The following is a 15,206-nucleotide window of genomic DNA, read 5'->3' on the forward strand; positions in this document are numbered from 1 at the left end:
GCTTTTTAAAAGTAATTTTATGGTATACGAAATAAGTATAGGAGAAGAGTTTTTGTTTCGAATTACATGAAAACACTTTTTTTAAAGTGATTGTAGAGGGTTGTCAAGCTCACCAAATACAAATATAATTGATTTTCGATAAGTGATACTCCTCCGTTCCTTAATATAGGACCCAATTCTTGAGTTGGTTTTGGTCCTCAATATAAGACCCATTTATCATATTTATCAATTTTCTCTAAATTACCCCTATAGATATTTTCTCAATCATAATCAAGTAGAAGAGAGAGAGGGGTTATTAAGAAAGATGATTATGGTGTTTTAGGAAAAATGTGTCACTTTTCTTATAATTAACTAACTTACCTAACTTTCTTAATCTAATCAAATTAGTTAAATGAGTCTTATATTAAGGACCAGAGGAGTATCAAATATAGTTTATATTAAAATGTTATTATGCACTTATTATTAATAGAATTAGAATTGAGCATCTAACAATAATTATAAAAACAAAATTCAAAATAAACATGACATACCATGGAAGAAGAGAGATGTAATACTGACATTATATTTTTTTTCTTACCCTATATTTGCCATGAAGGAATTGGAGAAGAGAGGAGGGGAGGAAAATTTTAATAAGCTCGATTTAAAAAATTGAAGAAGTTGAGTTGTAAAATTTTGATAAAGAAAATATGTAAGATGAAAGAGTGAGCAAATTTAATTAAAAAATTTTAACCTTGCTTTTCAAAATTTTTTAAATCGAGCTTATTAAAATTTTTCTTTCTCCCTTCTTCGTTTTCTTTGTATAATCAAACAGACCCTTATCATTGCTGAACGTATAGTTATCATTAGTAATAATCAATGTTATTAATCATCATATAGAACTTGTGGTTAAGTTTTAGGTGACTATTAATTCTCAAGACCCATAAGTTAAATTTTTGGAAAGTAATTGTCATTGATTTCATCAATTAGTAATAAACAAGGTTGTCCTTCGTTATACAGAACTGGTCATAATTATAATGGAATTTCAAATTTATTGGCAACATTGTGCTAATTTGATAAGAAAATAAACTTTTATACTTAAAATCTTGCGCTTCAAAATAAGTCGGGTCGAGTTAAGATTATTTTCAAGGCCATTGAGGTGGTCAATTCAAGAGAAAGAGAATGACTAAAAATTAAATGCATCATAATATCTATTAATTGGAATGCCGATATCCTAATAATTAATCAATTATCAACTTTATACCACCCAGTACTTCACACAGGGAAGAAGTTTTTAGTTTTAAGAAAATCAAAACACATTTTTTAACAAATAACTAATTTAACTAATTTTTTTTAATTTTTGTAAATTAGTTACCTAACTTTTATATCATAAACCACCAAAACTAGTACTACCTGCGGTCCTTGATATAAGACCCTGTTTAACTTTTATTTTGGTTCTAAATATATGACCCCAATCTACTTTGTCTCTCATAATTGTATTTTTTTTCCTAAAATAGCCCTTCTAATAATGATGGTTCTAATCAATACACTTGATTAATAAGGATATTTTATGAAATGCAACACCTATTTAGGATAAATAACTAACTCAACTTACTTCTTTAATTTTCTCAAATTAGTCAACTGGCTCTTATAATAAGGACCAGAAGTAGTATTTGTTAAGGCACGCGAAATGTCAGCCTAATATTATATTGTTGGTACCATAATGAAGTGAGTACAGCAGCATCACATGAAGCAATGCCCTGGAGACAAGGGAATTGTAGGGGACATACACAATTAAAATGAGCATATAATTAAATCTCCAATTATTGGATACTCACACACACACAAAGGCTTTTGTCTGCTGCAAAAGTAGCTGCTGTTGTCTGTGGGTAGGCGTATAGCAGAAAACTGGAGGAGCCCTTCTTTCTTTCGTACTTCAATAATTTCTTTTTTCCCGCTTTCTTCTTTTGGCTCTCTCTCTCTCTCTCTCTCCATGGATCGATCTCATATACACAGAGTGTAGGCAGAGCGAGAATCTGAATTTATATTGAATGAAAGAGGTACTTGAAGGTTGAAGATGATGGAGGGCGGCCTCTGGCTGCATGCATGCGCCCGTGATAATAAAAGCTGAATCCAAAACATGACTCATCTCTTTCATGATTTTGATAACCTCAACAACATCGTTAGGGTTAGGTCAAATACTACACAGAACTGTAAACCAGAGAGAGAGAGAGAAGGAAAGAGGGAGCATAAAGGTTAACCCATAAAAGGTGAAAAGGATAACACAAATAGCTACCCGGTCTTGTTGTTTTCTCATTTCTCTCTCTACCCGGACCATATATATATATATATATATATATATCGTAGAACCATATGATTATGTTCTTCAAGAAATATATCATCCTGAGTCACAAGAGAATGTGATCACGTGTGTGTCTCTCTCTCTCTCTATATATATAAAACTTACATCGCATTATCAAGCTAGTTGGCGGCTCTTCATTCCTAAATTTGAATTTGAATTTAAAACGGTGTCTGGTATTATAAAGGCCTATCTCTGAATTCCGGTCTTAAATATGAGATCCTATGTTTAGAACTGGAGGTAATGATATGATTTTGAGTGAAGTTTGAATGAGGAGAAACTCTTTCAATACCTGTACTTGAGATTTCATCTTAAGAGAATTTGAGCTCCTTATTATTAACACTGAATTTAACTATTATCATCATTTAAAATTGACAGAGAAAAAGTGTAGTGAATGATCTTGAAAATTATTAATTAATTACCCACAAGTTACGTACTTTCATATTTTAAGGACTATTTACAGTAAAATTCTCCCAAGAATTTACTATTTATATAAAGTAATAGTTTTGATACATATATAGAGATTTTCATAAAATCGTAAGATAAGTGCTTCTAATTTGATTAATAATTCTTCATCTTGGGGAAAAAAACAATGCAAATTGTGATATTTATATGGATCTTCGGATGTATTTTTCCCTGAAGTTTTCCTTCAAGACTATATATATATATATATATATATATATATAAATTAGTACTTTGCATTTCATTTGCAGTACTATCGAAAACTTTTACATAATTGAACCCCACTAAGCAGACATATGATGCTGGCTAAAATGCAAAAGATTTTTTTTGTACCAGCAAAATGCAAAAGTTACTACACTTTTTAATCTTTCTGTTTTCCTCAGTCACTGGCAAAACCAGTTACCGTACAATAAATATATTGTTTTTAAATGTTAATTTATCATTCTGGTTTTTTAAAAAAATTTAATTTATCATGTTTTTTAAGGACAAATTATAAAGCTCATAATTGATTTAGAGTACAATGATGATGATGATGATTATTTCTACAAGAAATATCACAATATATTTATGTGCATTAATTAGAAATAAATAAAAAACTCAAAATTATTATTATGCAAAGTGAATAAATAAAGTAATTCCTGGAAATTTTATTGAATTTTCCCAGATAATAATATTAGAACTTGGTGAACAGAAAGAGACCCACATTTTTTGGCTGTCTCCACTTGTTCAATATCTAACATAAGATCTTAAAAATTAAACCTTCTTCACTTCCCATCTCATGATTGTCTATCCATCATTTGCCTCCCCCTTCTCATAATTATAACAAAGTACAAAACATTGACTACACACAGTACAAATTATTTGAAAATAAGTTTATCATCATCATCAAAAACCCTAATTACCTGAAAGTAGAAACCAGAAAATTAAGTAAACCAGTACACACACTGACACAGAGAGAGATCAACTCCTATCCATGAACTAGGCCATTGCAAGATAAAGCCATAAGAAGAATTGCAGCCTCCTTCTCATCCTGAGGGAAAACTTGTGATGCAGCTGCCAAGTTCTTACTCATCAAGCTTACTGTGAAATCCTCAAAACTAAACTTGTTTATTATTGTTGGTGATGACGACGATGATCTCCCTCTTGAATTATTATTATTGTTAGCTTCCATGTCCTGATGATGATCTTCATCAAGCTTGTGCTTCTTCTTCTTCATCTGATGAGTCTCACACTCCAATTTCAACTTCTTCTCTTTGCTGTGAACCCTGTAAGTCCCTTTCACTGCTGCAGATTTCCCAGCCACATGCAGATCCGACGACTCGTTTGCAGCAGCCGCCGCCGCCGCCATGGCTCGCCTCGCTTTCCTTTGTCGAATCCCACAAGCGTTGCATAGTGACTGCGTTTCCAACAAAATAATAATCAACAATGACAATTTGTTAAGATCACTAATCACAAGTTACAACTCAATTAGCATGTCTAATACTTAAAAAAGGACTAGTGTATCTCAGAAGGTACGAACATAAACAGATGATGACCCTTCAGTAGACCAGAATCTTGTCGACCTTTTTTCCCAATAATTTTTCAGTGTGTGGGGAGCAGCTAGACTTTTAGCTTGCTATGTTTAGTTTGATACAAAACAAAAACCAGCATGTGAATCCTGAAAGGGGAACAAAAAATTTTTACCTTTGGACCTCTTGGTCCACTTCTCCAAAGAGGGGTCTTGGTGGTGTGGCAATCAGCACAAACCCTAACAGTGATAGTATTATTATTATTGTTACTGTTACTGTGGGTTGAAGAATTGATGCTGCTGCTGCTATTATCAGTTCCTCCTCGAGGAGACAATAACAATGGTCTTTGTTGATTCTGATTCTGATCTTCAGAGTTAATAATCTTCCGAGAGGTGCCCATAATACTGATATCAGAAGAAGAAGAAGAAGAAGCCTTATGATCTGAAGCCATCATCTTCCTCATCATTCTCATCTTTGAAGGCATCCACTTCACTGGATCATTATCCTCCGTTATTTGATGATTTTCATCATCCTCCCTCTCTCTCGATCCTGATGCTGATCTCTTCCAAACTTTCAGTTTAAGTCCCCTCTTTCTGATCTCAACACCGCCCTTTTCTTCCTGATCATTCCATGACCCACTTGAAGCAATAATATTCTTCCCAGCCTACAAAATAAGATCACACGAGCAATTGAATGGTTAATAATAAACACACATAAAGTGTATATATGGGAAACTTGATGTGATAAGCGATTGCTTCTTTTGACTACAAAAACTTTAAGGTATCCGGATACATCCATCTATATAGAAACACTTACCTCGACATGATCATTGTGTAGGTTCTTGGACTCCCAGTAGGAAGATCCAGCGTGATCCTGCTGAGGGGGGTTAAAGGGAATAGGGCATGATAGAGAAGAGGAAGAAGAAGAAGGTTGGTGGGTTGGGCTAAAAATTAGCTCATGGCTTTGATCTTCAGCAATATTAAGATCTATAATAGGCATAGTAGAAGTAGGAGGAGAATTAGAAGAAGAAGAAAGAGAATAAGGATAAGTTGGTATCATGACACATACATACGCACGCAGAAACCAAGCAAAGCTAGCTAGCTAAAGAGAGGGATGGATCATATCAGTGTAAGTGCTATGATCTTCTTTTTGTCCAGTAAAGATGGAGTATGAGAGAGAGATCAGAGATCAGAGAGGAGAGAGTTATAAGGAAAAAGGTTCAGAGATTTATATAAGGAAAATAGTAAAACTCATAATATTTAGAAGATGGAGAGAGATCTATGTATCAGATCTCAGAGAGAAACACAGAGAGCAAAAAGCCGTGAATAGGTATATAATATAAGTCATTCACGTGACTTCATGAGACATCAAAGAAGACAAGTTAAAAAGACAAAAACCCATTAAAACCAGTGTGTGGAATGCACCTACGCTGACCCCATACTTAGGACAAAACCCTATCTGCACAACTTCTCTTTTCGATCTTTCTTTCTTTCTTTTTTCATTTTACCGCTTGCACTGCGCTAGCTAGCCCTAATCGGAGGAAAACGAAGAAAGAGAAAAAGATTTGTGGCCACACACATGAAAAAGATAATGCCCTTGCAAATCTTAAACCAATCATTTATATTGAAATAATCTGGTGGGACAATATATACGTGTGTGTGAACTGTGGGGCATTTTTCAATTTGTGGAAAACATTAATTAGGAGTTATTATCGCCGAAAAATATTGAAAAAGAGATTGGAGACTATAACAACAGGATTTTTATTTACCCGCTTAACCTTTTTATGTAGTTGAAAACTTGATTTTCTTTTTATTGAGTCAATATATATGATCTCTTTGTGAATTATTCAAGCTAATAAATGATTTTCTTACTGGTATAGAAGATGGAAATTTCAAGATATACTACCTATAGTTTGTATAAGTGTTCACTATTTGTGTGTGTCCATATTATGTATTATGTGTTCACCTGTGATTTGTCTAAAAACAAACAATATTTGCATTTTATTTAGTATAATGATCACTAGAGATAATCTAACTCATGATTATGTCGGTTTGTGGAAAAGGAAATTTTGTCATTTATATCAAGAATATATGTGAACAAGAGAATTAATTAACCATTTTCAAACCATGTATATCATGTTTAATTACGGGAAAATCCCCCAGAAAGCCCCACTATTTTGAATATCAAAAATCTCACATCAGGAATTCTCACAAAGATGTGTCATGATTTGCTTTTCAAGTGTCATCAATTGCTATTAAACTATAAGAAACAATGAAACATGATTGATTTCAGATTTTGAAATTCAATTAATATTTGTTTAGATTTTTCATTTAATATTTAATTTTATTGTGCGTTATAATTTATTACTCCCTCCGTTCCTTATTATAAGAGACAAATAACCGAAGTACGTTGATCAAAAAAATAGTTAAAATTAGTTAAGAACAATTAATGTGTAAAAAGTATATTTTTTTCCAAAAATGCCCTCATTAATAAGGAGAGAGAGCATGAGAGAGAACAATTAAATTATTAAAAGAAAGAGAAGTGGGAGGGAGAGAGAGTGTGAGTTGGAGATAATAAATATGGGTAAAATAGGAAATCAACACAAAAAAGTAGAGACAACTTTTAAGTGTCTCTTATATATAGGAACATGTTATAAACATCAAATGTCTCTTATAATAAGGAACGGAGGGAGTAATAGTTAACATAATTACATAATTGATTAATCTTGTTGTTTGGATTGGCTTAAAATAAGTGATTTGTATTTATTCTTCTCATGTATTTACTTAATACAGGGCTAAATCACTCCTCTACAATTAATTAGAACGAGAATATACCAAACTATATGAGTTTAGTCATGATTGATGGTAAGTAATCACAATTGTTGTCTGATGAGGCTTTTTTTTAAAAAGAAAATCACAATATTCCTAATCATGTAATGGGAAAAGAGATCAAAATTAGAGAAAAATGGGAATAAAGTGATGAATCCGACAAGATTTCTTTCTATCTTCACTTACAATACAAAATATACTTGAGAGGATCCACTTCACATGTAGTTAATTATGATGAGTAATACGTGATATACTTCCTTTGGTATTTAATCCACTTTTATTTGTGTCTTATATTTTTCATTTTTTTCACAAACTAATCTAACAAAATTATAAGCTATTATATGATATATATATATATATATAGGTATTTTAGGAAAATCATGCCATATTGTTATGATTAATTGATTTATTTAGCTTTCATAATTTAATTAAATTAGTTAAGTAGCTTTTATATTAAAAATTGGGGATAATATTATATTACAAATGCGTATATTAGCTAGAGCCCCATATTGTATATTTCTCTCCGTGCGTTACGTACAATAATGCCAATACCAAAAAGAAAGGAGAATTATATTACTAAGAGATTAAATAATTAATTAATTAGTGAAAGCTAAAAGTGAGTAATCAGTGGCTTGATAGGAAAGAAAACACATCATTCTTTCATATAAAGCAATCTATGTGACTTCTTTTAGCTCCTCTCAGCCTCTATTTCCTTCTATATGTACGAAGGAAAGAAACAAAACATCTTTTCCCTTTTGTGTCCCAATTCTAAAATATCTCTCACTTCACCAATAGATGTTGTGTTTCAGCGAAATAGACTGTACATGATTACTTAAATTATGGAATCTCAGATTATTACAATTTGTTATGAATGTGGAAAAAATATCTTTCGAAGTTACTAACTCAGATTTGGATTAGTTAAAATTTTATTAATGTGATTTCGGATACCATATGGTTGTCATAAAAAAACCTAACAATTTAACCCCTGAAAACTCTCCGGAGCAAGGATAGTGAAATGTAAATAGAAAGCTAATATCATTGCTGATCCTTACAATTTGATTGAATTTGTGGTTTTGGTCCTTATAGTTGCACATAATTGGTTTTACTCCTTATAGATTTATAAGGATTTGGTTTGAGTTAAAGCATAGGGACCAAAACCTAAACTAATTAAGAGTATAATGATCATTTATTAAACTCATAATAAAATATTATAAAATTATAGGGTCAAAAACGAAGGATTTGAAACTACAAAGACCATAATCAAAATTTGATCAAAATATAAGAATTGAAAATCATTTTGACCCCTAAATAGAAGTTTGGAATTCTTCAAATCCTGCATGTGTGTGTATGATGTGACCGAGCTTGTATATATAACCAGGCTCATATACGGAAAGAGGTATGACTATGTATAACCAGGCTCATATACGGGGCATGACAATACAGAATCAATAGTTCAAGCCCTCATAACGAATTTAAAAAAATTGTTTTTGCTTTTTGAAACTTAATTTGGATAAATAATGGAGTTAATAATAATACTATCTCCGGTCCTTAATATATTTAATTAATTTAGGGACATTTAAAAAGTTATTAAATTATTTAATCATAGTCCATGTTACATGATCTCTTTAAAATACTTATCTAAATTATTAAATTATATATTAATCTATAAATAAGATAAATTAGTTTTAAAATGATAAATATAAATAATTCAAAGTAATTTTTATAATTTTTTCAAATTAAGGGGTGTTTGGATGGCATCAAAAGTGTTTTTTAAAAGTACTTTTTCGTAAATCAAGACAAACTTATCTACATATTTACTTCATATACTGTAAAATTATTTTCAAAACCATAATTTGGTTTCATCCAAATACTTTCTTAATCAATTGAATTTTATATTAAAAATAAAAAATAGTACCTATAAGAACTAGTTAACTAATTTGAAGAGATTAAGAAAATAAGTTAAGTTATTTATTTGTAATAAATAAATATTATTTTTCTTAAAATATCATTGCTAATCAAGTGTATTGTCTAGAATTACAATTATGAGAAGGACTATCTTAAAAAAATACATAAATATGATAAACAAAATAGATTAGAGTCTTATATTTATAATCAAAATAAAAATTAAACGAAATTTTATATTAAGAACGACTTTCAATTCTAATTATAAGATCTTGTTTATAGATAGGTATAGTTAGGAGTAGAGGTAATATCAACTTCATCATGGGCGGGTAAGGCGATTCGGCAGCGCAGCGCAGTGGAGAGAGGCGAAAAAAAGAAAAATGAATGAGAGGGGCAAGAGGGGGGGGGGCCTTAGTGTTGCCAAACGGCAATAAATGCAATAGCAGGCAAAACGACAATTCGTTTTCATTCCCCACCACAGCTCCCAAACCCTCTGTTGTCATGGGGCTCCACCCCCTCATTTATCCTTCCCGTTCCTCATTCCTCTCTCCCTTTACAATCCCACGGCCAGCCACTATCATCAAGTGGATGCTGCAACTCGAACTGGTTTTTTTTTTTTTCTTTCGGGCCAGACAACGATGCTGGAGGTTATAAGTGGGATTAAATTCCAGACTTTTTATTTATATAAGAGTTTTCATATTACTAAATTATGATATTATGAACCCATTTGAAAAAAACTTATAAATAATTTTTTAATCATAGTTTACAAAATACGAGATAAGTAGTCTCTTCTGATCCTATTTATAAGTCACTTCTAATATGAAAACCTTAAACTTTATTAATTCTTATTTAAAATTCAATAATTTTTAACTTTATCCCTATTTAATATATATTATACCTCATATAAATAAAGTTAACACAATAATAAATTAAGGGTAAAATTATATATTTATGTAAAAAAATTTCTCTCAATACCTTATAAATAGAACCAAAAAATATCTCCTCTCTGTCCTATAAATAGGACCAAAAGAGTATATATGAAAAAAATTTTGTCCTAACTTATGTGAAATGTATTTATAAGTTATGTTAATCATAATTCCGAACAAAACCTTTATCGACACAGTACACTAGTGCTTTAGTTCGAACGGAGTAATATTATCACTTATATTAAGCCGAATCTCATATACAAGAGTGGATTAACTGATTTATATGAATTGAAAAAAAAAAAAAGTTGGCTAAGTTAATTATTTAGTATGCTGATTTTTTTTAAATCTCTTTTTCTTTTTTCCTCTTTTTGGAAAATAAATCTCCCTAGACTAATCTAAGAAACAAAACAAAAATTATTTACGTTGGAAATTACTTTGTATCGCAAGGGGAAAAAAACTATTGTGCACACATTTTTTTAGTTTTCATTAAAAGCATATATATATATATAATTAAGATAATACTTATATCAAGTTTTTTATATTCATTATATTCAGTTTTCCAGTCACACATGACTATGTGTTTTTTTTTTTAAATATTACCATTTAATTATAAATCCATATGGGAAAAAAAGGCACATCACTATATGTAATTAGAGAACTTGACATAATGGATATAAGGTATTTGACATAAGTTTTTTCCATATAAGTATTAGGGATATTATATAATTTAGAAATATATATATATATAAGATACAAATAAAATCGAGCTTTTGTATTTAAAACCAAAATAAATTACTAAACTAGTTTCTCCGTTTACAAATGCACAGAGTAGTGAATACTTGATTTGAATAATTTTGTGCAGCAAAAAGAAACCAAATAATTCTCACTAACAAGTGTTGCTTGGTTGGGAAGAATACGATTTGGCATTGACATGAGTTCAAATCTCCATCTTCTATGATGATATTAGGATTTCATCAAAGAGAAATTTACACACACACACACACACACAGAATTTACCAGAGATGGATATATCTACATCTCCAAGATTCCAAAGGAGCAAAGAAGACTGACATGACCACAAATCAGATGAGTTACGAACATTACTGCTCAGTTCACTCCTCCAGCCTGTCCTAATAAGTTTTACTTTAGCCTTCCATATATCAACTTCCTACATTTTAAGAATACGTTAATTGATACTGGGAATACTATATCAAGTAGAAATTAAAAAACTGATAATAGAAACTTTGAGCGTGATATATATATATATATATATATATATATGATCAGTGATTTAGTGTAGTATCTCATAGAGGCTTAATACATACTTAATTTCTTAGTGGCTGACCAAGACTACTCTAGAAGATGTGTGTCCTGCAGGTTGATGAATTTTAATTTATGTCCATTACTCTTTTTTTTATTTTTTTATGTGGAATCAGGATATCTTGAGTTATATTAGACTCGAAACTAATCCATTTAAGCAGTTAAAAAATAACCTTCTTAATAAGTACGCTTCATATTATTCAAATTTATGTTCTCATTTTTATAAAGGTGAAACCACTACCATATCAACCAACAGCTTATTGGTTACTTTTTTTTTTTTGAAACTATTAAATAAAGAAAATGAAGAGGGAGTTTCGACTTATGATATGAAATTAGAATGAGAGCTGGTTGATTTTTTGTTTTATCTGGATGTTTTCATATTTTCTGACTTTGTTGGTTTGGTTTAGTTCTATGAATTTGTCCCTGGGGAAAAACAAGAAATGCTAAGAATATGCAGACAAAAGCCAGGGCCAAGCTTGAAATGGTAAATTACAGGGAATTAAAGGAGGTCAAATCAGAAGCAGTTAAAGAATGCAATAATGTCAGAATGAATTTGCCCCATATATTCCCAAGATTGCCAAATAAATGCCTATGTCTGTAGCCATATTGACCAACTCTGCAACCTCATTCAAACTCGAAAATCAGCGAATCAAAATACTATCACTCTCATACTTATTAGGAAAAATCCAGAAAAAAATTGTTGAATTTTAAAATTTTAAATTAATGTCGGTTAGTATATTTGTAGAAAAAATAATTACACTGACAAAGTAAGTAACAACACATTTTTATAGTAATTCTTGATTTGAAATTTTGAAATTCAATATTTATTTTTTTAAAGATTTTTCCTACTTATTACTTCCTCTGGTCCTAAATATAAACTTTAATTTTAGAGAGAGATTTGGTTCAGTTTATAAGTTTCATTTTAAGTTCTCTCTAAACATTTTTTAATTTTGTCCTTAGTTAATTATATTTAGTGTTTTATATGAATAGCATTAATTAGAAAGGTAGCTAACTATTTACAAGATAAGGAGAGAATGGCATATGCTACCCCATATATTTTCTTTTATTATTTATTCATTTATTGTTTCTGTCAATTACTCTCATAGTAAATATGGACATATTTGAAAAAAAAAAATATTTCATAATTATTTATTTATTGTTTTTAACTAATTTTAACTACTTGTTCGTTAAAAGCAATTTGATTATTTGAAACTTATACATGGGACTAGAGGGAGTATTTGTTACTTATAGGAATTTCTCAAATATTAAGAAGAGTATTAAATAGATGAAATTTTCAATTTTTGCCTTATTAAGAAGAGCATTAAATACTAGGAAAAATGACAAATAAAGACCCTTCAATATGTGAAATTGTGATTTGAGATCCTCAATTTGAAAAATGGCAAATAAAGACCTAGTCCCATATTGCAAATATGAAATCTTGGTGAAATGTCTAAAATGCCCCTTAGCCAAGTTGTGATTTGGTTTACTGAAGTTGTCATTCACTAAAGTAAACTTATCATTTTTCATAGTCAACTTGTCATTTGGCATACTCTCAACCAAGTTGTGATTTAGTCTACTGAAATTGTTATTCGCTGAAGTGAACTTATCATTTTCCATAGTCAACTTATCACTTGGCCGAGGGGCATTTTAGATATTTCACCAAGATTTTATATTTGCAATATAGGACTAGATCTTTATTTGCTATTTTTCAAATTGAGGGTCCCAAATTGCAATTTCACATGTTGGGGGTCTTTATTTGCCATTTTTCCTAAATACTAGCATATTTTCCCTCACTTATTGCTTCTCTCTTCATTTTTACTATAATTAATAGATACATAATTGAAAATAAAGAATTAAAAATGGTACAAGTAACAAATAAAAAGAACCAAAATTCCTCTTACAAGTGATAAATAATAAGGACCAGAGTGGTTCTCTATCATTCTTCTGTGTATATATGTGTGTGTATGTGTGTGTATTGTAGTTGACTGATACTTTAACATCTTTTGAATGAGATTTATGTTCACATAGAGGGCGTGTTTGAATTTCAGTTTAGAGGTCTATGTTAAACTTTTTTTTTGGCCTGAGAGGTTTTATTTTAAACTGAAGTCCAAAGAAGAGCATTATAAGAAAATGAGCACATATATATACTTTTCATAAATAGTTAGCTTATGTCATTTTCTTAATTTTTATATGCCAAAAAAAATCAACAAAAAGTCAACTCTCTTTGGGTGGGGGGGGGGTAATGACACTTTAATTCTTCAATGCGATAAGTTTTTCCGAGGAATATTTGCATGGAGCTACAACACCCAAAAAAGCCTTCCAAAGAAATGCGGGAAAAAGAAGTAAGGAAGTGGCTTCTCCTGATAAGTCAAAAATCAAAGGAGTCCAAAAATAGGTTAGTTAATGCATAGGTATATACTCTTCTGATCTTAAATATAAGACCCTTTTTGTAGTATAATTTATACTACAAAAGGAGTCTTATATTTAGGACGGAGAAATATACACTACATTCACTTCTTATCAAGAGTTAGGTTACTAATTTGAATAGATTAATAAAATTTATTAAGTTAGTTATTTGTCATAAATAAGTGTTTTGTTATTAGAATACCTTTATACTAATTATGTATATTAGCTAGGGCTATCATTTGAGAAAAAGTTGTTATAAATGTATATTAAATAGGGATAATAAAATTAGAAAATTGTTAAATTTTAAATAAAAATTATAAATAAGTCATTAGGGTAAAATTGGAACAAGCCTATTAATTACTCCTCTAGTCCTATTTATAAGACAAAGAGAGAGCCATTTTTTCTTTTTATAAGACAGTGAGAGAAATTTTTTATATAGATATACAATTTTACCTTTATTTTATTATTATATTGACTTTGTTTACATGAGATAAAATATATGTTAAATAGGGATAAAGTTGAAAAGTTGTTAAATTTTAAATAAGATTTAATGCAGTTTAAAGTTTTTCTTAGTTTGTGTGAAACATGTTCAAAACGACTTATAAATAGGACTAAAAGAGTACCTTATAAGTGACTTATATTTAGGAGCAAATTTTTTTCTTACAAGTGACTCATAAATAAGGAAGGTGGTATATAAAAAGATTTTGAGATAGTCTAATCCTATTTTGAACTTAAGCATCTTTTTTTCATTTTTGCCTTTATTAATTAAATGTTATATCACTACATCAATTATCTCTTTTTCTGCTAAATTTCCTCACTCTCCCACTCTCTCTATAAATAAAAGATATTTTTTGAGAAATAAAATACATTTTTTAACCCAATTATTATACTTAACTAATTTTTGGTTCAGTCCAGATATTCACTACTAGTAGCAGTAACAAATCCCATGTATCGAAAACTTCCGAAGGGATTTTAATGTAAGCCATACAACTCTCTTCGTATATGCTGCTGGGGATCAAATCCTTAATTAAATGCTTAAAAAACTCAATTAACTGTGGACTGTGCTACATCTCGTTGTTTATATTTACCAATTTTAACCAACTTCTTGGTTTATATATTTGTATTTTATATGGGGCAGAATATCTAGGAGATTGTATATACCGTTAGAGCATAGGAACACAACTGTTTGCAGCACCTCTATAACCATCCCACGTATACATATGGTCCTCCAAAGGATGCATATGAAAGCTTTTATCCTTTGAAAAGACAATATTTTAATTTTTCTTGCTGGTTTTTCTGTCCCTGTGTAGGTCTGGTCTCTGTCTCTGTCTCTCTATATACATAGAGAGAAAGGTATTTATTTGCGTGTGTGCCAGCAAAATGATAAATAAGAAAAAGGAAAAGGAAAAATAATTTTTGCGATGAAGAGGAAGGCTACGTATGTGGTTTGTGAATCACTAATGAGGATGTTTGAGGGATAGGGACTTTGATGCAAAATGTATATATTTGAGTGTCTGTA

The 15,206-nt window shown here is 30.3% G+C and overlaps 1 protein-coding gene across 1 annotated transcript; it reads right to left on the reverse strand.

Moving 5' to 3' along the window:
- Nucleotides 1-3,541: 3,541 nt before the first annotated feature.
- LOC114731201 (GATA transcription factor 21) lies at nt 3,542-5,625 on the reverse strand. The gene is made up of 3 exons (XM_028918338.1): nt 5,122-5,625; nt 4,481-4,969; nt 3,542-4,193 (listed from the first exon to the last, which is right to left on the reverse strand). Exons 1-3 carry the CDS (start codon nt 5,362-5,364, stop codon nt 3,765-3,767), a joined length of 1,161 nt encoding a protein of 386 aa, XP_028774171.1. The 5' UTR covers nt 5,365-5,625; the 3' UTR covers nt 3,542-3,764.
- Nucleotides 5,626-15,206: the final 9,581 nt, after the last annotated feature.

The sequence above is a fragment of the Neltuma alba genome, unplaced genomic scaffold (assembly GCF_004799145.2).
Source record: "Neltuma alba isolate B1F8T4 unplaced genomic scaffold, ASM479914v2 tig00012807_pilon, whole genome shotgun sequence".
Taxonomy (NCBI): Eukaryota; Viridiplantae; Streptophyta; class Magnoliopsida; order Fabales; family Fabaceae; genus Neltuma; species Neltuma alba.